Source organism: Drosophila kikkawai, chromosome 2L (assembly GCF_030179895.1).
Source record: "Drosophila kikkawai strain 14028-0561.14 chromosome 2L, DkikHiC1v2, whole genome shotgun sequence".
In the NCBI taxonomy this organism is placed as follows: Eukaryota; Metazoa; Arthropoda; class Insecta; order Diptera; family Drosophilidae; genus Drosophila; species Drosophila kikkawai.
This window is the reverse complement of record NC_091728.1, coordinates 15,486,046-15,511,489: the sequence shown is the minus strand read 5'-3', so window position 1 is coordinate 15,511,489 and position 25,444 is coordinate 15,486,046. Positions and strand designations below refer to the sequence as shown.

Below are 25,444 nucleotides of genomic sequence, written 5' to 3'. Positions count from 1 at the left end.
AGAAGAACAACGAGCAGCGGCAAATATCAAACAAATTGCAATAAAATGCAAATTTAAATAGAAACGCAAAAAGTATAAATAAATTCTAGGCGGCAGCACTCTTGCGCATTAAAGCTCTCGAAAAATGTTCATTTCACTTAGAATTTAAATATTTTATGCTTAATTTTAAAGCATTTTATGGCCGAGCAGCAAGCCGCAGAGGTGCTGGGGAAAGGGGCAAGTCCCCGGGCTTCTGTTTTTTATTTATTTTTTTTTTGTTTAAGGGGGTTTTGGGGTTTCGTTTCCCCCTTGTTTGTTTCCGAGCAGCTGAGCACAGCTGTGAGCCAGTGGGAAGACAACATTTCCTTACATTTTAATACACTTTTCCCCCCAAAACACGCCCACACCAGCTCGCTGGGAGAAAGAGCAGAAAGCAACAGCCAAAGGCAGGTGAGGTGGGTTTTCCCCGCCGCCATATAAATTTTTTTGTAAGGAAAAACTTTTTCTGCACAATGAATTTTTGCGCATTTTCCACCTGTATGAGCTTGCCAGGGGGCTGGGAGGGAAACCCGGCCCAGGAAATCGATTCGTTGTGGTTGTTGCTCTGGTAATGAGACTTTCCACGACCAAAGCGGAAAACACCGCAAGGGTAAGGACAGCGCATTTTCCAATGTTTTTTTTACTCTCTCTCTCTCTCCCTACCAGCTCGTTTCGGGGAATTTGCAACTATGCAAATACAAGGTAAATAACAGAGCTTAGTCCTTCGGTTCAATTACTAGCAAAAGGACCTGCCAAAGAACCTTCTTCTACTGCTTCGCAGGGGAAAGGGAAAAGCTATTAGCCATGTATGGGAAAAAGGGAAGAGAAGTCTGAGGGGAGCAGCAACAAATCTCAGCTAATTAAAGTCAACAAGCAGAATCATTTGAAATGCAAATGTCAAGTGGCATAATGGCAAAATGTGGGTGTGTGTGGAATAATATGTGTGTCGTAGGATTTAAGCAAACAAAAGAGCAAAGGAATGTGTGAAACAGGAAGATATAAAAGAGTTGGAAGTGGATACTATATTGGGAGATTGTACTTTAAAATTAGTTATACGTATTTCTTAATTCTATTATTATTTTATTATAGTATCTAATAATGTATATAATAATTTCAATATTTTTAAGTTGAGTTCTACTACAATTTTAATGTGTTTTTGATTTTAACTGGTTTTAATCCAGCTGAAAGTCTGCTATGGGGCATTGGTGATTTCGCAACGTCTTCGTAACTAAGCCTTTTTGTGTGCATTTTTCTAAAGACCTCAGTTCAAAGAGTCGACCCTAAGATACTTCCAAAAACAAATTTTCTGCCACTCTCCCTAACACTTTCATTTAACACTTTTCCCCCGAAAACCCTCACATGCTTCCCATAAGGGTCCCCTGCCTAACCCGCACAAGGAAAGCAACAATTTTTTGCTCTTTAAAGTTGAAGTACACAGAAAAATTTGATGAGGGTAATTATTGGCAGACGCCGGGAAAAAGGGTAAACCGAGATTTATGGATAGAGGAAGCTGAGGCTACGACAAAATAAAAGAATTAAGATAGACAGGACTAGGAGCATGGCCCCATTCGAAGCAGGGAATTTCAATTAAAATTAGCACTTTGGTCGTTAAAATAAAATATTGCTAATTAGATTGGCATGGCCCGGGGGCCACACAGTAGTAGCTTCGTCTCCATCTTTTGCATTGATTTTAACATGGTCATGAATATTAAATTACCAACACACTGTGGGTGTGTGTATGTGTGGTGGGGGAAAAGTTTGTCTGCCATAAATTAAAATCAACGCCCATAGAACACGCCTCCTCTTTTCACTCCCACCCTTCGCCTTCTCTGAACAGCCGCCACTCAGAATGTTGACGGTAATTAACTTTTAGGCATTTTCTATGCATATTTATGTGGGGTGTTGGGAGCTCTCGCCTTGCTTGCATAACATTAACATGAACAAGGGGCTGGTGTCCTCCCCCTGACAGATGATGCGTGCAAGGCCGAGCTAAATTTTCGCTTTTCTTCTCTCTGGGAAGCCTTGGAAGTCCTACTTACACCTACAAGGACCTTGGCTACACATTAATCAGACACTCGCTTTCTATTTTTACACGCCATCTGTAAATGTCATAAATAAATAATGAATTAATCATACAGTTTAGCGGATTTTTCTTGGCTCTGCTTGAGTACTTTCCTCCTTCGAGACTTTTCAATTGTGAATTCAGCTGAATGAAGTCCTTGAATTCTGCCGTTTGTGCATTCATTTATAAATTATTAATGATATATTAAAGCTTTGAATGGTATTTTATATATGTATTTAAGGGGAGCTTGTCAAAAACATAAGAAGGATTTTTTAAAAGGAACGTTTGATGGAAGTGCGTGGGCTTTGAATTATTCCTTAATGGTTTTTCATTCTTCAAGCTTGGTTTATTAATCTAAATTTCAAAATGTAAAGATAACAATATGGCAAAAGGCAATTACGACTCGTTCCACATAGTATTATTTTTATACCCTTGCAGGGTATTATAATTTCAGTCAGAAGTTTGCAACGCAGTGAAGGAGACGTTTCCGACCCTATAAAGTATATATATTCTTGATCAGCATCAACAGCCGAGTCAATCTAGCCATGTCCGTCTGTCCGTCTGTCCGTCTGTCCGTCTGTCTGTCTGTCTGTCTGTCTGTCTGTCCGTCTGTCTGTTTCTACGCAAACTAGTCCCTCAGTTTTAAAGCTATCTGAATGAAACTTTGCATATAGTCTTCTATATGCTCTCACTGCTATATATGTCGGAACGGGCCGGATCGGACGACTATATCATATAGCTGCCATACAAATGTTCAATAAATTTTTAGAAAAAAAATTATAACTTAGCTGTTTTTCAACATATGTGCACTATTTTTTACATATGACCATTTTATATTATTTCTGAATTTTGGTAAAAATTTTATGAAAATCAGACGACTATATCATATAGCTGCCATAGGAACGATCAGGAAATTAATAGAAAAAAAATTATAACTTCGTTGTTTTTCAACGTATTTTCATCTACTCTGAGATATAGTCTTATTTTATTATTTCAGAATTTTGTTACGAATTTCATAAAAATCGGACAACTATATCATATAGCTGCCATATAAACGATCGGTAGATGTAGATAAAATATAAAGCTGGGAATGCAAAACTGTAACTGTCAAACTGTAAACATAATAAGTATACGTAGGTAAAATGTAATGAAATAATATCTGCAAGGGTATAGAAACTTCGGCGTGCCGAAGTTAGCTTCCTTTCTTGTTTTTAATAAAGCTAAATCCTGCCTGCCAGCCTCTTCTTAATTTAATTTAAACCTTTGCCCGAAAACAAGTTGTTGTGTTTTTAGTTTTTGCATTTTAATTGAAGCAAATAGGCAAGGGTTTGTCATAGAACGGCACTTAAAACTCAATCAACTGCAACTAACGATATTAAAAGGAGCAGCAGCCCCAGGATACACATGCATATATATAGCGCATACGCCGTGTGGTGCATAGAAAATAAAAGAATGCAATCAATTTGTCAACGTCTGTGCTCTGGTGTTGGTGTTGCTGCCACCGTTACACGGCCTCGTGTGTGTCTGCATTCTGTACGTCCTTCAGTCCCTGCGTCCGTCCATTCATTCATCCATTCGTTCCCCTGTCATCACACACGTATGCCGGCAATTTATGTGTCGTCTGAGTCTGGACGGTTTTTTGTTGCCCCTGCCTTCGAGGGTAACCGGCAACAACAGCCACAGCAACGAGGACGACAAGTTGCTAGTAAATAAATTTAAAAGCGCTTAAAAGAGGGGCGTGGCGCATCTGCAATTTACCATGTCGGAAGGTGACTTGACAACATTTGCCGTCTGAGCTTCGGTTTCAGTTGCAACCAACGACGTTGAGACTATGATGATATTCAAATTTACTATGACACGAGTAAATTCAATTAAAATGTCATGACCCCTACTTCGGAGCAAGTATCTGGCTTAGTTTTTGGCTTAAATCAATTTGAGTGTTGGCTTCCTCTTGGGAAACATCTTTCCCTCTAACTCAATCAGACCACATTGTATTTTAAAGTAAATTAAATTTATTTAGTTATATTTTAACTAAAAGAGCTTTGTTTTTTACTTAAAACTTGTTTGCTAGTTTATCAATAATAATTTAAAATATTAAATAAGCCGTTCCTGAACATAAATATTCATACTCCTTTTGGAATAGATACCTGTACCGACCCCTAATTCCAGGCTCTTCCCTAGGTCCTTAATCACATAACGCAGCTGCTCGAGTCCAGGGATAACTGGAGATTTCTGCACTTGTGGGTTTTGTAAACTTGTGTGACTCTGTGAGAGCAAAAACACAGCTTGGGGGTCTGAAAACGGCTTTAAAAAACAACAAACAATGCATAAAAACAGGAGCAGCAGCAGGAAGAGCTAGTCTGGGGAAAGGGCGAAACGTGTTGTTCTTGCCGTTGTGCTTATGATATTATTGCACTTGTCAGGCTCAATCACACACTCGTGCATTCCACAACAACCTGCAACAGACGCCACAAAGTATGCAAAGTTTTTCTGCCAAAGCGCAAATGAAAACAGCAAACGATACACACAAAGTTACAAGGCTCAGAGAGTTATGATATGTGAATGGAGAATGAAGAGTGTACCCAGCACAGGTATGCCTACAAAGGCATACCAAGGATCTAAGCCAGCATCCCAGCTGGAAATATGTCAGCACACTGGGCGTATGAGTAATAAGCACGAGTGCTGAGCTAAGAGACAAAGCTGCAAGTCAACCCGGAGACTCAGAATCAAATTTGCACATCAGCATTGGAATGAAATGCATCGAAATGTTAGCCACAGAGCTATGGCTGGGTTATGCATTCACTGAGAATGCGAATCGCTAGTCAAAGGTAAGTTATGAAGCATTGTAAATCATTGCTGAACAGGGAGAAGCAGACTCTGAGTTTATATATTAATAGAAACATAATTTTTTGAAGGTATAAAGCGGCTTTCTTGCTAAATATTGAGACTTCACAATGACTTCTAGCCTTAAAATGCCTTCTATTTTACATGAAATTATTAAAACCTATTAACTCCTTAAATTACTTAATTATTTACCATTTTTTTTAAAATAACAACTATAAATAAACCTTTAATTACTTTTTTTTAAGGTATTCAAATATTTCTCTCGCTGTAGGTGAGACTACAGACAGATACACCGAGAGCTTAACCTCCTTCTTCTCGGCTGTCATCGTTATTGCTTTTGGGAATATGCACGGCATGCCAAACACTCGCTCGCTCCCCAGTCCTATTTCCATTTGCATGCCGCAGCTCGAATCAGTCTTCTTCTGTTTTATACATTTTAATTTGAGTGAACGAGTAGTCCTGGCGCAGGAGCCGGGCCCCGCATGGGGCTGACTGCCAGGCAGAGTCACCGCAGAGCCCCTGCTCCTGCCATATCACACCAACCCATCTCGGGGGCCAGCTCTCTTGGTATTTCGCAGCATTTCGTTTCGTTTCGTTCCGCATCTATTTTTTATAAGCAGACGCAATTGTTTCGAAAATGAAAGGTTAAAATGTTAAATGCGACTTTGCATGAGAACAATGGGTTAAGGGTTTGGTGGCTGCTGTCATTGTCGTTGCCGTTGTCTTTGCTGCCACAGAGGGGTTGGTAACCAGGAAATGCAGGCCCCTTTGGGGAGATCAAAACATGAACTTTGTCAATGAACTTCACATGTAAAGTTGCGCAGGCAGAGCACAGACCCAATCCGAGCTCTGAGTTTGATAAATGGGCTTGGGGAAACTGGGAAATGGAGTTTAAGGAATCGCAGGATTACAAAATGATGTAGGATTCACTAGTATTTTCGCTGAAAATTTCATTAAATCAAGGAAACAGAAACTTTGAAAATACTTCTAAATGCTTTCACTCCCCCTGGCTTCCTTTGGTTTATGAATATTTTCCCCTCAGTATTCAGTTTTCTGTTACAGTTTTACCTATGCGTCAGAGCATCAAAAATGCATCAAATTAAAAATATTTTCACAGGGTTCCCAGCACTTTTCCAGCTGCCTCTCGAAATTCATCTGCAATCTGTCGATAAAATTTAGTTCTTGGCCCTTTGTTCATATTAAATTTTGATAGCCAGCCAGCCACAAAGGGATGCCGAAGCTTTTTGTTCATAAACATTTTTGTGTGTGCCCGAAGGGAGCCCTTCGGAATGCCTTTCTTTGCCTCCTCTTTTGTGGGCAATTCAGACATTAGAGATAGGCCAAAACAGGAGTGGTCAGAAGAAAAGGAAAATTAGGTCAGGCAAACAATAAAAATCATCAGACAACGCTGAGACTTGATGAGCTCGACGGCTCGATAATGCTGGGAAAAGGAAAAGGACATTGGGGCTGAGAACACAGAAGAGGAGAGCTGTGCAGGCTGTCAACCCCTAATGGCATAATCTTCACTAATTTAGCGCTCATTAATTTCTAGCTCTGCCATTCTGTTTGATAACACGAAAAGCGTAATTGAATTAAAAGTGGATGCAGGACAATGGCATTGTATATCCCAGATTCGGCTTCCAGCCATCATAAACATCAACATGTCGAGGCGAGGACATTTTTCCTTTCTTTCCGAGCTTTAATTAAAATTGCATAATGAGGAGAGGCTCCTGCTCCTGTGTCGATATCTTCGACGTACTCTCCTCCTAATCAGCATGCCATTTGTGTAATTTGTGCCGGAGCTCCTGCCAGCTATCGCAGCCTAATCATCTCGAGACCCATTCGTTCTTACGGCCTCTGCCATTTTTGTCCTGTCCTGAGCCTCGTCGGGTTTTATTATAATTAGATAGAAATTGCCAGGCACTCGAAGACAGAAGACTTCTCCTGTCCTGCGTCTAATGTCTAATGCCTGTCATCTCATCAGCACGCACTCCGGTCCCAGGGTTCTTATCCTTTTGCTACTTTGACTTCCTGTCGATTCTGTGGATGCTGGGTCAGCAGTTTTTAATTGAATTGCACGCGGTTTGTCTTTGGTCCCAAGTTCGTTTATTATGCGCATTTATTTGCATTTTTCCCCACAAATCGTGGAATGCAATTTCTTCTGCGGCTAATTGTGTGTGTTTTTCTGCGTCTGAGCAAACTTTGACTAGTTGAGAGTCAGCAGAAAGCGAATGGAAAATTGTAGATTAAATAAATGAGTGTTTTTGGTAAAGAAAATTTGGTTAAAAAAAGATTATTGACCTAGAAAATAATGCAAAGTTTGAATTTCAAACTTTGTTTGGAAGTCTTTTAGTATAGCAAAACTATTAATTAAATAAATTCTTTACTAGTATTTCCAATTAATCGATTTATTTACCAGATTCCTTTCTCTATTCCCATACCCAGCCCTTGTCCCATCATCCTCCATCATCTCCAGAAGTCTTTCGCATTATTCTGGTCACTTTATGGGCCAGAGATAAGGCGACGGACTAGCTGGAGAAAAAATGGGAAATAATTTAATAAGGGAAAGTTCCCCCAGATCCCCATTGACCTTTTTTGCTGTCCCCCTCCTTAGCTGAATGTGCAAAGCGGTTGACATAAATAAAAAATGTTACTACATTTTGGCACATTACACAAAAAATATAAGAATAAAAGAGGGAAAAGAAAGGGCGAAAGGCTGCCCGGAATAAGCCTGAAAGGAGCCTGATAAAATTGTGAAAAACTGTTAAAATGTGTTGGGCAATTCTCGGGAAAAACGTCAGGGCGAAACGGGTCAAGTAATCAATTCTGGTGGGAGCCGCCGTCAGGGTTTGGCATTTTTCATGACCCGAGCAATGGATTCGCTTAATTAGATCTCATGTTCGGTGAACACTTTTGGCACTCTCCGTCCGCGGGGTGTTCGCATTTATCTAAATTATTTTGTTAGTCGGGGCCAAACAAATTAAAATAAATGTTTGTCAAAGGTCCGAGGGCAGGAAGAGTCAACAAATTAAAAATTGTTTGACTTGTGGGCGTGGTGGAAGCCAGAGGAGGAAAGGTGTTTTTTGGGATCACTTGGCCAGGTGTTTGCCAAAAAGGTTTTTCGTGTTTACTTTTTTTCCTGAAAAGTCAACCCCTGACAATTGCTTCATTAAGTGCCATGGGGATATGGGGACACTTTAAGGGAACTGGTTCAAAAAGGTTGCCAATTTTAGGTAAATAATATTGTATTTTCAACTGGGTTTTATAAGGGAACTAGATGTATTTATAGTTAAAATTATGTATATACAAATCTCGAGAACAAATACATTGCAATTCCTCTTTATCTTCTGCTTACTCCAAATAGTAACACAAAATCCAAACTCCTCCCTTCATTTGTTCACGGATTTATTCATTTTTTTCCAACCACACAACGACCCGGTTTCGTCACTAGAGTGAGCTTCCTCCGCCACCAGACACATTGATGAATATTCACAAAAAACTGATTCCATCACAAAAATGCCCCTGGCAAATGGAATGATATAAATTTCGTATCTGTTGTACAGGGCACGTCATAATGTTTATCAACAATGGCCGCAGGTCGTATATTGATTAAAAATTTTCCAACAGACCGTGCGGAGAGAGTGAAAATGGGGAAGAAATCCATATATACATACACTTGTTGACAGCCCCTAGCCGCCTGGGGTCATAATTTCAGTTCAAAGGCCGCGAAAACTTTACAAAAATTGTGATTTTAAGCGGCTTTCGCTGATGGGCAAAAGCCACATCGTATAAGAGGTGGCCACAGAAATTTAATTAATAAAAATTATTTCGCAGTTTTTTCTTTTTTTGATGCGGATTAATAAGCTTTTTTAAGTACTTGGTCGCTGCCGCCACGTGTTGGAAATCTGATTATAATGACACTCGACGACGGCTTTGCGTGAAAGTAAAATGACCAAAGGCCAAATCCAGACTTACTTGCGCTTCACAAATCAAAGAGACAGGGATTAGCATACCTGGAAAAAAGCGGAAAATAAGAGAAGAGATTATTAAAATATTTTTAATGACTTGATTTCTTGTGGGAGTCATAAAATCCCCATCGGATAAGATGCCAGACAAATCGAAGCAGATAAAGCCAGTTACAAATTAATTTAGTTCTTATTCCTCAGCGATTATTATCACTATAAATTATAGCCATTTGGCTGACCCTCCCATTAGCTTCATTTTCATTACATATCCTTTCCCATTGAGTAATCAACTCAAGTCAACGCCCTCCACTATCTCTAAATAAATCAAATTGTTATTGCATTTGAAAGCAGAAGCCCTGCATTATTAATGCCGCCCTCCGTTCGGCACAAAGGAAACATGCTAATGGAATGGCGATGGCTTGACCAACAGCAGCAGCACAAGCGGCGGGCTTAAATCAGCTCCAAACCAAAGTCGCAGGGACACTGGCCAAAACGCTGACAGCTGACAAGCCGCAATCCGCAGAGCCAGAGCCAGGATGGTAGCGTAGTCCGAGTGGGATAACAATAAAATGGCCAGAGGCAGAGCACTTCACGCGCGCTGACCACAGGACATGGCTAAGACCAGGCACACCTGGGGGAAGCCCACCTGAGCAGAGGCAGTCGCCGGCAGCCGAGGCTCTTTGAATAGTTCATGAAGTTGTCACTTTGTCGTGTAGAGTAGAGCTCCCACCCTTGGACAGTGGTCTAGTGTGTCATGTAAATGGGTTACAAACTCGGGGGGATGGGGTTTCATGGTACTTGTGAGAGGTGATATAAGAGAGAATAGGGTTTTTGCAGTTAAGTATATTATATTGTAAGCTAGAAAAAATGTAATGGAACTGGAAACTTGAATAAGAGCGAAGAAAATCAGTGAAATCATTTCTTGGAATTTTAGGTTATTCAGAAAAAAAAAAACTTCTTTACATTCCAAAGAAATTTTAAATTAATTGTAAAAAATTGTTGTAGTAAATTCTATTTAAAATATCCATGACATAAATAATATCCATTAAATATTTATTAATTTGGCAAATTGCCCCACTGTTTTTATTATTATCTCCTAGCTGTGTTTCCCATTGTTACTCCCTTATCTTGTATATTATTATGGTCCAACTCTGAGGGATTAACTCCTAGTACTGGCGGGTCTTAAAAAAAAAAAAAGCTTATCCTTTCCAGTGTCCATCGATTGACACTGTGATTGACATTGGTCAGGGCAGTACTCGTGTGGGAAATTTCTAAAAAAAACCCTTCGTCTTTCTACGTGCCTGAAATTCGATTAAGATATAGCCGAAGGCATGCAGAATCATTAAATTATCTGCGATATATGATAATTGGAAGCGAACCACAATAATTTTCATTGGCCATAAAACCAAAAGTTGAGAGTTTGTTTCGTTATTCGTTATCGATTCCTGTACTATGTGCTTTGATTTCATTTCGTTTCCCTCGTCAGCTTGTCGCTTTATCAGTTTTATAATGTGATTCTTGTGAAATGCAATAAACTTGGTCGTTGATAAACATCTGTCAGTCTGTTGTCGGCGAGTGGGTCGATTTAGGGACAGGGCCCCGGCTACTCCTCCTCCCTCCTGACTGTGCGGCACTTTTATGGCTTACGTGCTGCATGTAATTGCACCCTCATGCGGCGCTGAATGCTCAAGTAGCTGATCCATAACGAGCTCAACTGCCAGGTGATGGAGGTGGCAAAGGGAGAAGGTGAGCGGGCGAAGGTTAATCCACATTCGACCCATTAAAAGGGAAGATGTATGGATGGAATTAATAAAGAGGGTTGAGCAAAGATTTTCCGAGGAGTCCATCAAAATTAAAAGGTTCTGTTTATATATCTTTTTATATTACAAAATTGTACGATTAAATTTAATTTAAATTTAATTTAATTTAATTTTAAGTCCAGCTTTCCCATTAAATTATTGAATTTTATTAAGTTAATTTTTAAATAACAAATTCCCACTTTTCCCTTTAAATATTTCCACCACAACCCCTTACACATAATTATCATATGTCAAAATGGCATTTAAAGGATTTTACCCCTTTAATATTCAACCTTTTCACATATTTGCCTTTATCTGGCTTTCAAATTCCATTTGGAATATTTTTATACAAGCTGGAATTTCCCTCAGTCTGTGCAAAATTTTAAAAAGGACACTCAGCCGAGGGATTACCTGGCATTCCATGGAGCCACCGAGTCCCTTAGGCATTGCAAATTGTTCTCCTCGCCAAATCCCCCTGTAATTCCTCACCTAACTATGCCATTAACACTTGACCAGGAACCTTCTCGGACGCTGGGAATCGGGACAAGGATCGGGGGCATATAATAACCCAACGATAGGCATCTCTGCACCCGGGAGCAGCCCACACACGCAGCCAGCTAGGAAATTTAAAACGTCAACAAGCCCGTTGACAGTTGGCGCTGTGCAGGACTCGTAAAAAACGGCGCCTCCTGGAAGGGGACTGGGCTATACGGTACATATGTGTGTAGGGATAGGGGACAGGAATACCATATATATATATATATATAGCCGCAGTCGGGTGTGCACAATGTAGTTTTTAACGACACCTTGTAACCCAACGAGGACGGCTGCTGCTGCTGCTCGTGCCACATGTGTCATGCTGCGGGGTGACTTTTTATGCGGCGGCTAATTAAAAAATAAGAGAGAACAACGGGAATATTTTTAGTGCCCCATTAAAGGGGACAAACGTTTAACAGTCATAAAAACGGAAAAAATACCATTCCCTGAAAAAATCCTCAGAAAAAAACCTCAAATTTAATGTCGTTTAATGCATTTACAAACAAAGCGAATTTCATAAAATTTTCACATTGAATTTTCACATTGAATTTTCACATTCACCTCTTTTCAGCGGAGTTCATTTAGTTGGAAAATTTGCATATTCATGTAAATTAAAAACTTCCGTTTTGACACTCGAAGGAACAACAGAAATCGTTTTGCAAAAATTGCATTGCATTGATTTTTCGTATAACATTGAAAATACTTTTTTTCCGCATAATTAAAAACCAGACGACGGCTGTTTGTTAACTGTTGGAATTTTCCATTTCCATTAATTTGCATATGGATGAAAATGTGTGAAAATTGTTGGAAAATATTATTGTTAAATCGCTTGTAAATTTGTTTAAAGTCCCCTTCTTTGATTTTTTGTATTGTCATAAGGGATAAATCAACCTTTACAAGCTGCTAATTGAATTGCAACAGCCAGCGATTATTTTCCCTCATTAAATTTAATCATTTCAGACCCTGCATTCCTGGAAAATGTTCCCCTAATTTGTTTTTAAGCCTCCGCTGCCTTGCAATCCAGCAAATCAATCAACAAATGGAGTCAAGTCGAGTCGAGAATCGGTAAATCAAACACAGAGATACGGAAACACAACCTGCAGTCGTTCCAGGTGAGTTCTGTGTCATGAACCAAAAGCTCGAAGGTAAACACCATCCAAGGAATCTCAGGCCTTATCTGCAAACAAGGCTGATAGCATAGACAAACCCATCCAGGGTAAGTACTTGTATTGCCCTGGCTAATTATGGCCCCCGATAAAGGTAGACTTGCAAAGATAATTATTCGATATTTCTGTTTGATTAGAGAACATTTGAGGAGGTTAAGATAATATTTCAGGAGGTTTTATAAGTGAAAAAAAAAATTTAATAATATATACAGTTAAAATCTAATAAAGAAAGCTAGAAACTCGACCTTATTTCCACCCAAAACTCTCTCTCTCAAAATTAGCATTAATTTATTTTCGGTTAATAGTAGTTTTGGGCGCATAATGTAGTCATCTTCCATTAACATATATAGACTCTCATTGTCAACCGCAATCGCACAGAATAATTTTCCAACCAGGCGATAATTTATTTATATAAAAAAGATACCGCAAAAAGCATGGCTCGCACTTGTCGGCAACATTATTTATTTATTTATCATTTAAATTAGCGTTTAAATAAATAGAAAAATAAACATTTGTTGCAATTAAATACTGGAATAAAAAAACCACTGCACTTTATTGGAGAGCAGCAATGGAATTTACATAAATTAAGTGTAGTTTGCAGCCGGTATCGGGTTAATTTTCTCTGTCCCCCTCTCAGTTGTGGCTTTATTTATGGCCAGTCGAGTGGGCAATATGTTGCCACTTTGTTGTTTATGGTAGAAGATATTTATTTCTAAATATTTGCATACATAGTTCCAGCATTAATTTATAGAAACCCTGTAAAATCTTTAAAGAGCAATAAAAACATCTCGCCCTGAAGCAATTTCCATAAATAAGCAAATAAAGCTTGACTAAAAAATCCAATTTAAGGCAATTTCAAGTATTTTACGTGCACTCCAAGTTCGAAATGAAATGTAGAACACGAAAATGCATTCACAGAGACAGCAGGGAAAACAATAAAATCATTTTGGGGAAAATTCAATGCGAAGGCAATAAAATTTTAATAACTTTTTCGACCGGGTCAACCCAGACCCTCATCGCTCAACGCTGCCACAATGAGAATTTTTGAAAAATTAAAAACACAGACCGAGGCAAACAAAATCGGAAATCAGTGAAATGGCCAGCGGCCACTGGAAACTAATTAAATTAAATCAATAATGGGCGTGATACGGGATGAGGGCCTGCCCTCAGAATATTGCTGACACCAAAATAAAAAAAAAGAGAGCCACCAAAATCAAATAATTTTTAACGCAATTTTCATTGCCCCGCCGGCTTCCTTGGTGGCCGAAATAAACCAAAAAACGAAAAAGTTCTGCGGTCAAAGTTGGGGTCGGCGGGGGCAAATAAACAAAAGTAATTATAACGCAAAAAAAAATGGAAAAGAAAATAAGAAAAAAGAAAAGCATTTACAAAAAACCTTGACAATTGCGCTGGGACATGCAAATCGCGCATAAATTACAGTGAGAGCAACACAATTACGGCCAGAGAAATATTATATTTTCTTTTTTTCCAGAACTTTTGTAATTTCGCATTTAGCGCTGAAAAGGCTCGCGAAAAGTAATTTCCAGATAAGCGCCGTTGCCCTGTCGAAAATCACCACTGGGTGGGGTCACCCGGCACACAGTTGGCTTGACATTTATGGTGGAAATAATTAGACGCTCTCGCAGCGGGCACTTTTCCGCGGGAAAAGCCAGCGGGGGCAGCATGGCTCGGTCTCCACATGAAGCGTGAAAGTGAAGTAAGCTCCGGCAAGTTAATGGAAAATGCATGTACAGAGAGAGACAGAGGGGTTAAAGAGTATGAATAAACATATATTTATGAGATTGGCTTTGTGGTTTTGGCTAAGCTTAAAACAACAACAAAGGCACAGGTCCTTGGAAAAGCGTTTTCCTTTATTTGCTGTTCCATTTGCTTATTGGGCTTCTGGTTTTGAATGAAGCTAGGAAAGGGGTTAATGAAAGGGGGTTATTTTATATATTTTAAATCTGCACGTGGTTTCTTTTAAATTATTTTCTGTTCACTTATATTTATAATTCTTCTTTTTTCATCTATATTTTACTGAATACATTTCATCCTTTTTCACTTCAAATGAGGTCACAAAAGCGAGCTTAAAACTTGACTTCTACTTCCCCTTTTCAAAAAAGGACATCCACCCATAGGTAAACCGCCATAACAACCCCTGTGCCCAGGACACCTTATCAAGATCTGAAAATATCAATTACCCTGGCTTTATCTGTTCATCGCCAAAGTAAACGACGAATGCGTCCAATTAAAGTCATGATGATGGCCCGGTCCGAGGACAAGTTGTCCAAATGCTAAGACCCGGGGGAATCCAGGCCTGACTGTCTAAGGACTTTTGGTCACTAAACCCATGTAGATGGAGCTGGACACGTGACGCCATAATGCATATGTCTGCAAGTCTGGCCAGCAACATTTACGGCCACTTAGCTTTGCTTCTTCGATCCAAACTCTCTCTCCCTTTTAGCAGGAAACTCCCTCTATTTTTTCGTGTTGGCCCCTTTGGGGATATATACCAAACACACACACACACACACCCAAAAACAAACGCTGAAAAGCCCTGGAAAATGATGCACTAGGGAAAAACGGGTTGCTTTGACCAAACAGCCTGGGGGGGTGGTTTGGAGAGACAGGTAAAAATTAAGGTCTCCCTGCGATTGTTATTATTTAGTGAGCAAACAACTGTTGAAATTCATTCGTGACAAAATATTTTTAAAGCTGCAAAAAAAGGGACAATTTTAAATGAATTAGAGAAGCTACATGTAGCACTCTCCACCTCCGCAGATGAATTTTCATGGTTTCCATTTCATTTTATTACCACGATTTTCCTTCTATTTATTTTTTATGTTGCGCACACTTTTCTCGTGTCGTGTCTCTCTCCCTTTTTGTTTCAGCAATTAACTTGGCGTTCGCCAACATGTTCCTGCCTTTATTATCCTGTTCCTTTCAGGCTCTCGCAGCTCATGTGAGTTTGTTTGAGTTTCTCTACCATCGCAGCTTTAATTTCCAAAGCCTTGCACGCTGGTGTGTTAATTAGCCTGGCGCTGAATTTTGTTTATTAATTATGTAATTCATTTTTCCGCTTAATTATATTGAGAGCGAGACAGGCAGGGCCTCAGAAATCCAAATGTATCTACACATAAAATTCCTGTAATTGGACTGTAATTAAGTGAACTGCCTGACGTTCGTGGGGAGTTGGGGAAAAGGAAGGAAGCAAGAATTCCCGCCAGGTTTCTTTTGGCTAAATGAATTTGTGTATTAAGTACACACACAAAAATAACAACCAAATGACCAGGAGAGTAAGGCCTTGCGGGGGCGTTGAAACATTTTCTTGGATTTTATTGGGGGAACGGGGGAGCTAAGCTTACGATTCAGGTTTAATTTCAATGGATATTGAAGGAATTCGGATTAAGAGATAAAAGGAAGTCTCTTAAAAAATAATGTAAAAAAATCAATGTTAAATTACGATTGTATTAAAGCTTTGTTTATTTTATGTATAACATATTTAAAAATGTTATTACTTCATCGAAATTTCAAATATTTTCCACACTTTCTCCCCCTCTTTCTAGTGGCAAAACATCAGCGAACAATTACGATTGTTTTCGCTTCCCCTAAAGACTATATATAAAGTAACCTATTTAAAACCACCATTGTTAAGCGCCTGAAAAAATCCGCTTGGTAGTACACACAACCTGAACTCTGGGCGGTTTCCGATGGATTCGACACACATCCTAGCCAAAGTACGTTGCCCCAGGGTTGGTGGCGGAAAAACAATGGAATTCTGCCATATTAAACGGAACAAATGCAGTGCAATCATCTGACACATGACCTGAGAATCCACGGGGAAAAACGAGGGATGAGGGCTGCTTTTTGGTGGGGTGGTGGCCAGAGTGCCACCCTGGTGGTGGGTACAACACGAAACATGTTGCAAAAAATATTACACACTGCACTTTGGATGGTGTCATAAATCTCAAAGGAGCGAAAGGAGAGAGAAAAGTATAAGCAACAATGAGGAATGTCGAGGTGCAGAAAGCAGGCCAAGGATACAGGCGACAGGACACTCGGCAAAATGCATAATAAACACACACACACACCGAAAATTAATGATTTACGAAGGCGGACAACAAGTTGGGAAAGTACGCTGCCACCCATCAGGCATTCCCGATTACCTGTCCTAAACAGGTAGAGATGAACTCTCCTCCGTTTGGGTGTGAAAAATGGCACAAACACAAAGAGAGAAAGAGAACCCATTGCCGCAAATGAGTCTTGGAGATGCACAGAGAGAATTTATTATTTACATTCAAAATAATAATTATATATTTTGTAAATATTTTTAAAATCAATAAACCTATAGAAAACAGGTTTTACGTTTAAAATTCCAGTTTTTTGATGATTTACCCAAAAGATGTATATTTTTCCAGAGTGACTGACTCGTTGGATGACTACCACTCGCTTATCTAATCAACTCTTTTGGGGGAATGGTGGCGTTGCCGGCGTCACTCCGGATTTCGAACGTGTGTCATCGTCATCCATGCGGGAGCTGAGCGGGAAATGGGAGGAGCACGAGCCAGAGCCTCACCTGGCTTGTGCCATTATGTGGTGCCTGGTAAGCAGCTGCCCCGAATCATCTGCCCCTGGGACAGGGGAGAAGGATTCCTTTTGGCATTGTTCGCCATGAGTTTTGACTCTTCGCCTGCAGGCGAAGGTTGCCGAACAATGGAAATTGAAAATCAGTTGCAGGCCAAACGAAAAGATGCGTCAGGATAAGCATAGGCAGGGCAGGAAATGGCAAATCTGTGGAATCTGGGGAAACTGTACGCCACGGTGGGGGGACAGAGGCAGCTGCCCAAAAATAACGTTCACAAATGAGCCTCATTTTCGGTCATGATAAAACCGATAAGGGTCTCTCTGGAATGCGTAATTTGATGGGGAAACATTCAACCCAAATAGATACAAGAAAATTGGGCCAAATATCTCTAACAGATATGGTTTTGGTCTTTTATTAATTCCTATGAAAATGCAGTGATAAAAAATACATATTATAACAAATATTAAGGCTTTCAGAGTAAGACTGTTAAAGGTGTACTTAAAATCTTAGAAGGGTTCTTAGTTAAATCATAGAGATATCAGGTGTAGATAAGAAAGGACGATTAATTCAGCTTAAAAAATAAAGAAATTATAATAATAATTAAACCCATTGCAGAAAGAAATCGTAATCTTATTTAACACAACTCGCTTCAGCTTAAAGCCAAATCCCCGTTAACTCTCTGACTTTATCTACTGTCACTTTCCTCTGTCTCGGAAAAACCCGAAACAACTGTGAAATATTTTTGCGCATTCATTTCTCTAAAACAAAAATGCCATCTACTTTGGCTTCTTTTTTTGCCGGGTAATATCCTTCTTGACCTGACTCGACGACAGTTGATTCCTTTCGGGGTTTCCTTTCTTTGTTTTGGCAGCCGCTGCAATTTGTCACTTTTCGCACTTTCTGTCCGTCTAGGGTCCTTTGTTGTTCTCGTCCTGCCTAGATGACAGGATGTGCAGGCACTTGAAACATTTGGCATATTAAAATTGTTTGCCAGTGATTCGGCTTTGGACGACAGTCGTGGAATTCATGAATTCAGCAGGTGAAAGAGACGACGAATTTCATCGATATTAAATTTCCAAAAGGTAGAGGGAAAAGGTGTCTTGAAAACTTATCGCTGAATTAGAGTGTCAAGGATGGGAGATTGTGGCAGTCGGAAGGATTCCCGTCAAAACAAAGAGCTGAGTTGGACTTAAATTGTGTTGGAAATTTGTTTGAATGAAATATTTTGCATAGCTGAAGTAGGAAGACAGATAGAGTCGACATAAAGATACCTTTAAGATATATAACAGTGTATTCAAATTACCTGAATAATAGCACATAGTTTTAGTACCCATTTATATCCTTGTATTCCCCGCATCTCCAAATTTCTGTTTAAATCCTATTCATCTCGTGAGTGTCAATATCCTCTGAAATACTAGCACTTCCATTCCTATATCCCCATAAACACTAGCTTTTCTAATACCCCTATATCAACCTTATTCCTTGCTATTCCTATATCCCCAAAAATACAACATAGCCCCCTAATACACAATGTTGCATGAAAAATGTTTGGGGCCAGCAGACAAGCCATAAATTTTGCACCAAAAAAAACCAGCAGACGAAAGGCAGAAAGGAGAGAAAACACGAAATATAAACAAGCTGAAAATGGGAGGAAGCGAGTCAGGATGTGGTCAGGATATGCGGTGGCTTCGCAAGTAAATACATATTTATTTCCCGAGGACCTTACTTTTCGCCCCATAATTAGTTTGTCTTGAAACCGTATTTATCTTCGTTTCGAGAGGAGGATCCTTCCGGGTCTACTCCGCTGACATGTTTTTGCATAAACGGAAGCAGGACTTTGGTGTCGGAGGAATCACAAACTTTTCCTTTTCCATAACTAACAAGAACTTTACTTGGCTTTTGCTTAATTAGTGTATTCACATAAAAAATTATTTTCAGCCAGCTGGATGCAGATTTATTAATATTGTCATTGTAGTTTTATTTTTGAAAAAATCATATTTCTGCATTAATTTCAATTATTTGTTCGAAATGACGTTTAAATATGGCACAGACATGTGTCATTCGCAAAATAAAAAACGAAATTGATTAAATGTTTTCATGTATTCAAAGTTTACTTAATTTTTTCCTATATATATTTTTTGGCTTTTGTTTATTAAATATCGGTGAGAAATTCATGGCGCTTGGCACAAGAAAAAATAGTTATTTAAAGTTTTAATGGGTATTTTCATAGGTTATTTATATTGTTCTGTTTTTTTTTTTTTATTTATTACATTAAAAACAGGTTTATTAAAGGAAATCAGTAATTTGTAAAAGATAATATTTATAAAATATTTATTGCAAAGATAATATGTATAAAAATGAAAATGAAAATATTTAAAAATTATTTTTTTTAGATTTTTTATCCATATTAAATTATTATATTAATACAAAAATAAAAATATCGACCATAGGAAACTTACCTTTTGAGCCTTGCAGGTGACGTTGATCGACTGGACGTCGTGGGCCTGGTGACGCTGCTCCCCGATGCACAGGCCGCAGGCGGGCGCCTTGCAACTGAGGCAGTACTGCGACAAAGTTTCCTCGTGCTCCCCACAAACGGACTCCCGCTGCTGGGCTGCGCCTCGTGGCTTCACCAGTGTGTGCTTGGCCAGTGGGCCGCGGGCGGGATGGCAGAGCTCCCGGCAGGCGTCGCAGTAGCGAATCTCGCACTGCTCGCATATCAAGGATGCGACCTTGGGGTCCGTCTCGCACATCTGGCAGCGCAGGGCCTCGCGGGCACAGAATCTATCCACGATGGCCTCCATGGCCCGGTAGGTGGGCAGATTCCTCACTCCACCATCGTCGAAGAACACGAGCTTCCGGCACAGCGGACAGGTGAGACAGTAGGCTGCTCCTGGCGGAGCCACCACGTTGCCCACGTTACCGTTAGGCAAAAGTCCAGTGCCGGCGTAGGACACCGGTCGGGATGTGTTGGAGCAGCAGACCACACCGGAGTCCGCCTCACTGAAGATGCTCACTTTGTCAGACTGATCCTGGTCGGATGTGACGCTCTCGCTGCCCGTGTTGGAACTGGCCGTGCTGGCCGCCGAGCTGTGGGAGCTGTGTCGCGTGCCAGGAGGAGCACCGGGATTACCGCCACCAGAGGAAGCTGCTCCCCCGGCCACAGATCCGCCTCCGTTTCCGTTGTGCAGGCCATTGTGTCCGCCGGCCGCAGAGGAGCCACCGCCTGTTCCATTGGTGGTCACCGGCAGACCAGATCCTGGGCTGTAGGGCGTCTGAATGTCCAGAGCACAGCCCAGGCAGAGGGCGTGGAAGCAGGGCAGCAGCACGGGATTGGCGTACAGCTGTTTGCACGTGGGACAGCGAAGTTCGTCCTCCATTTCGGTTGCCTTCTAATCCTTCCAAGGAATGTAATTGGAAATGGAAACTTTCGAGGTTTATATCCTTGATTGGTCGGTCTTAGCCGGTCGGTTTTAATTTGGTGGAAGAACGCCTTGGGCCAACATGGTTTTAATATTTGTGATGTGTTTTCGAACGTTTTTCAAACACTTTTAAATATTTAAATTATTTTTCACTCTTATCCAATCTGTTTTTAAATCTTTAGTTGTTCTCACTTTTCAAAATTTTTTTCAAATCCTTTTTATTCCAATTTGTTCACTTAAATGTTGAAAGGTTTTTAAATCCTGTTCACTTTCGTTTGTTAGAATCTTTAATTTTTTGAAGTTTACACTTTTTAATCTTCAATTTAGTTAAAAAATTGCACTGACTTCGGTTTATTTTTCAAATTTATTTTTAAAACTGCTTAATTTCTCGATTTACGATTAAACGCGACGAACCTAAAACTCAAAGCATCCGCAACACGACCGGTTTGTATGAAATTTTTTTTTCGACTGACTGACTAACCACTTATTCGAATGCGCGCGCTATTCGAACAGTGATGTCAATTTGGTCTGAGCAAAAAATCTGGATTATCCAAATTTATATTTTTATAATTTTAAATTAAATTTAATTTTAAATTAAATTTAAAAAATATAAAAAAAAAACGAAAATGTAAAAACAAATATAATTTGAAAATAGACTGATTATTCCGAGACATCTCCTATTCGATTTATTCTTTATTGAGTAAAGTTTAAGTTCTGGTTCGCGTACTATAAAAACAAATTTTTTAAATGCTTTACCTATTCCTCTTTATTTCGGGAAAATCGGCAATGAAATACTATTTAATTTAATTTAAAAAAATCAACGTTAAGGAAAATCTTTAAAATTTTTGAAATTTTATATATTTATTTAGTTTCTATTTATAATTAGTATTTATAAAATTAAAATTTAGCAAGAGTACGTGTAAAAGTAAAATGTCGAAACAAAGTTTTACATGATTACAGAACAACAGTGTGGAGCATACAGTGGATCGCAGTTTATTTCGTGCAGTCAAGAAAGGAAAATTCATTTAATTGTCTGCTTTAAGTCTGCTGCCCGCAATTACACTTGAAAGTAAGTTGAATTTGACGGGAAAAAAACGGGAATGACATCACTGTAACCAAAGTTCCACAAGGCACAGTTGCTGCGTTCGAACCTCGAACATGGAACATCGAACCTCCTAAGAAGACGAGGTTTGGCTTCAAACATGCTTGCAGTTTGAAAGTCATTGCTCTTTAATTGAGTTGAACATTGATAATAAATATAAGAATTTACAAATAAAAATAAAAATTAATTTCTTGGATCTAGATATTTTAGACGCATCTTAAAAATTTTTATATATTGTTTATATACAATTCAACTACAATTCTCTTAATCTGATTTTTATTTAGAGTCCATTAATGCCTCAACGAATTAAAATTACTTGTCAAATAATAATATTTACAAAGACTACCGTATGGGTATTGGTTTAAAGAACAAACACCTAAGTAAAATACTTGACTAAACTGGTCGTTGCCCTTACACATTTTGAGGCTTGAAAAATAAAGCTAGTTAATCCAGTAAAGCTTTACACTTGTTGTGCACGTGTGCGGGAAATCGGGGAAATATTTCAGAATTTTCACTTCCACAAACATTCATTACATTTATTAAACAAATAAGCGTAACCCCTGCACTAGCTGCACATTATCGTTCTTATCGGTGGCCAGCTATAGTGATAAGAGTCAGAAGAGTTAAGTTTCTTATCTGACAGCAGCGGGGAAAATAAATGTAATAATTCCAATAATAAACTGATACTTGTAGTTAAAATAAAATTATTAAAAATAATTTTGTAATATTTGAGAGCATAACATATTTTTCAGTTTTACTACATCTATCTTTTCCAAGGTCCCACTATTTTCATCCAAAATTAAACTACAGAATTTATGTCCCATCAAGGAAACCACATAAAATGCTGGGTATTTAGGCAACTACTATATATATCAGAGAAGCAGCCAGGTGTGGCAACCATTCCTCAACTTCAGTTTCTACTTGCAGGTCTATTATTTCGAGCCCAACTACAGTTGCAGCTCAGGTGAGGCATGCCGGGGCGAACAGGTAATGTCGGTGCCACCACTGATAAGCCCCGGCCAGCGACCCATTCGCGACATTCCTGCACTATATATACCTATATCTCATTCCTCATTCCGCTGCGAAGGTGTCAGCGGTGTCCACGATTCTACGATCAACAAATATTATTGGACCAAGCTAGCTGTTTGTTCTGACTGATTCTGAAACCCGGTCTCGAGAATGTTTTCCAGTTTGTTTTGACACCGAAGCGGCCAATCGAGCGGGAAATCGAGACTTGGTATAGGGGAGGAAGAAACGGAGACTGCCCACGGTAACTGACATTCGATATCGGAAAGCCAAATACAAATAGGTGACCTGCTCTAGATGTTTATCTACACAGAGAGAAAGGCATCAGAAATGTATATATACTTTATGAAATATAAAAAAAGCACAAAACATAACAAGCTATTTCTAACCTTGACAGGGTCCCCATTGGTACTAATTTACAGGCTATTTATATATTAATTACCCAAAAGAATTTATGTATGTTAGAACGCTAATATAAACATTTTCATTCTCAGTGTATTTTATTGAAGAAAATGGGGAAAAGAACGCAACAACAAAAGCGTGTGTCGTGTGGAAAAAGTGTAACTCCCTTTCCTTCCATTTCCCACTGCAATGCGTAATCCGTGTGACTTAATAAGCCACGTTCCTGTTCAAGTATTTGATCTGGATTTGGAATCGGGAGGTGTTAAGTGGCTCCCCCCCTCCGCAGTCCCCTCTCAAGCCCTCAGCCCAAATGAACGTCTCACTTGCCTATGCAAATATTGACAGACAACGACGCATTCGTATGCTTAATTTGCCTCAATTTATTGTTGTTTGTTTTACTTTTTGCACGCACAAGTTTGGTATTCCTTTTTTTTTCTGGCTCCCTAATAAATCACAAAATTGGACAGCAAGTGCCTAAGGAGAGAGGGTAGGATCACAGGGCGCCTAATTGCTGGAGTATTGATTTTTAGTGTTTTCCGGCCCCAAGTGTGAACTTTCGGGAAGGAGTTGGCGCCAAAGAAGGAAGATATATACGAAACTGTAACCTTAACCCGGGATTGATGGCCCAAGCCTAATTATCGCCTCAATCTGGAAATGAATAAGTGTGGGTTTGCCTCAAATATATTACACATATTTCTATAAATAAAATCATAACTTCATCACCCTTGAAATGCTTAGAACTTAAGATAAATAATAAATAATAAATAAATAAAGCAGAAAAATTATGTTTACTTGAATTTCTGGTCTAGTTAATTTTTTATTTATATATACTTATTAACTCTATAAGCTAAACATTAAGCTTAGCTTCAGTTTAACACTGCACAATTTGAAAATTGACTTCCCAGAGAGAGAGTTTTCGAGGTATTGGCTAGCAACGCCTATAATTCACTGCAGCTTAAAATATTTAAAAACTTTTATCACGTCCACATCCGCAACGAAAACCACTTTCGCACCCCAAAAAGTCTGCCTCATCCTCACGAGCTTTTCTGGTCCACTTTAAGGCCGTATATCATGTGGTGTAACCATGGCCAAGGACATTCGCCATATGCGAGCATGCATAAAAACGCAATAATAACAGTTCTCACACCCCTCCGGAGACCCGGTCCCAAATAGCAGGAATACTTTGGTCACCGCGGGTGCGAAGCATTTTTTGCACTTTCCCAGCTCTTTTTTTTTCGGGGAAAGCTGGTCGCCGGGAAAAGGGATAAGAGAGAGAGAGAGAAGAAAAGGAGGAGCGACAAGAAAAGCAGCAAATTTTTTGACTGGCGGCGTTTTAGCCTGGCTTTTGCCGTTCCAACTCCCCACCAAAAACTCCTCCTTCTCCTATTCCCTCTTTTTCCTCCTCTCCTTTCCTCCTTTTTTACCCTCTTCTCTTTAAGCCCCTGTTCCACTCCCTTTTCCACTCTTTTATGCGTTTTGTCGTGCGCCAAAAGGAGAGCCAGCGGTTGCAGCGGCCACAGGAGCGGGCAGGATTCGCCATCCGTCGTCATTGTCGGGTTAACAAACACACCCAAGCACACACACCGCCACCCACAGCCACCCACACGTACGCGGATAGCAAGGCTAACAGCAAAAAATACTTTGACTATAATAACCATAACCAAAGGGAAATCACAACAGGACTCTCTGAATGCTCTGTAAAAGTTTGTGATAAGGAATAGGTTTTAAGAACTAATAAGATCGTGTTAAATGGGAATTTAAATATTAAAGAAATATATATATTTTATTTTTATTTTAATATTAGTTAATATACTTTTTTTTTAATTATATCAAAGTCTAATAACCATTAGGCGCTGTTTACATTGTATCCTTGCCAGAAAAGCAAATGTAACCACAATTTAAATACCTTTCCAAATTAAACAAACAAACTTAAAACCATCTTAGATTTAATTAAAAAATTCCTATTAACTTCAAAGTCAAACAAAGTTTAAAAATAATTCCAAAAGTTCAAATACTGGCAGGGTATCATAACAGAGATTCTTTTAAGCAAGTTTTTCGGCGAACAATATGTAAAAAGTTTAACCAAAAAACACAGAATGAAGTTGCCATTGAACGGGAGGAGCTCGCTCTGCTTCTAGCCCAGCCCAGTTGTTGCTCCATGGAGTCCTTCTGGCTGGTCCGCTCCGCTCACTCGTTCAGGATAACATCACCAAATGAGATTAGGAAGGACATTCGCGTATTTAACACAGACGGACGCTGTAACTGCTACCCCCGAGCGGGAGCTGGGGAGATGGTGGCTCCGAGGGTAACTGGTTACCAGTAGGATATCCTGACTGCCTGTTCGCAGGACCGCTTCTGCACAGAGCTTTCGTTTCTTTTCTTTTTTTGGGAAAAATGTTCAACAGGGGAATTCGGGGGAAAGTCTGCTGCCGGCTGCTAATACTGTGTACCACGCTTAGCGCCTCTCTGTTGTCATTGCAGGAAGCTGCAACAGTTTGAGGCATTGTAATTGCTTT

General features: G+C 39.5%; 1 protein-coding gene and 1 long non-coding RNA gene across 3 annotated transcripts in view; one reads left to right on the top strand and one right to left on the bottom strand.

Moving 5' to 3' along the window:
- Trim9 (E3 ubiquitin-protein ligase Trim9) overlaps positions 1-20,852 on the bottom strand; it is a 78,796-nt gene extending 57,944 nt beyond the window's left edge. For both annotated transcript variants that reach the window (XM_017170171.3, XM_017170172.3), the window contains exon 1: positions 19,436-20,852. In XM_017170171.3, coding sequence (XP_017025660.1) covers positions 19,436-20,356 — 921 coding nt within the window. In that variant the 5' untranslated portion in view covers positions 20,357-20,852. The remainder of the gene's footprint in view (positions 1-19,435) is intronic.
- Positions 11,026-16,093, top strand: LOC138927914 (uncharacterized). The gene is made up of 3 exons (XR_011444368.1): positions 11,026-11,400; positions 12,186-12,441; positions 15,958-16,093. It is a non-coding gene; the product is annotated as an uncharacterized lncRNA (long non-coding RNA).
- Positions 20,853-25,444: the final 4,592 nt, after the last annotated feature.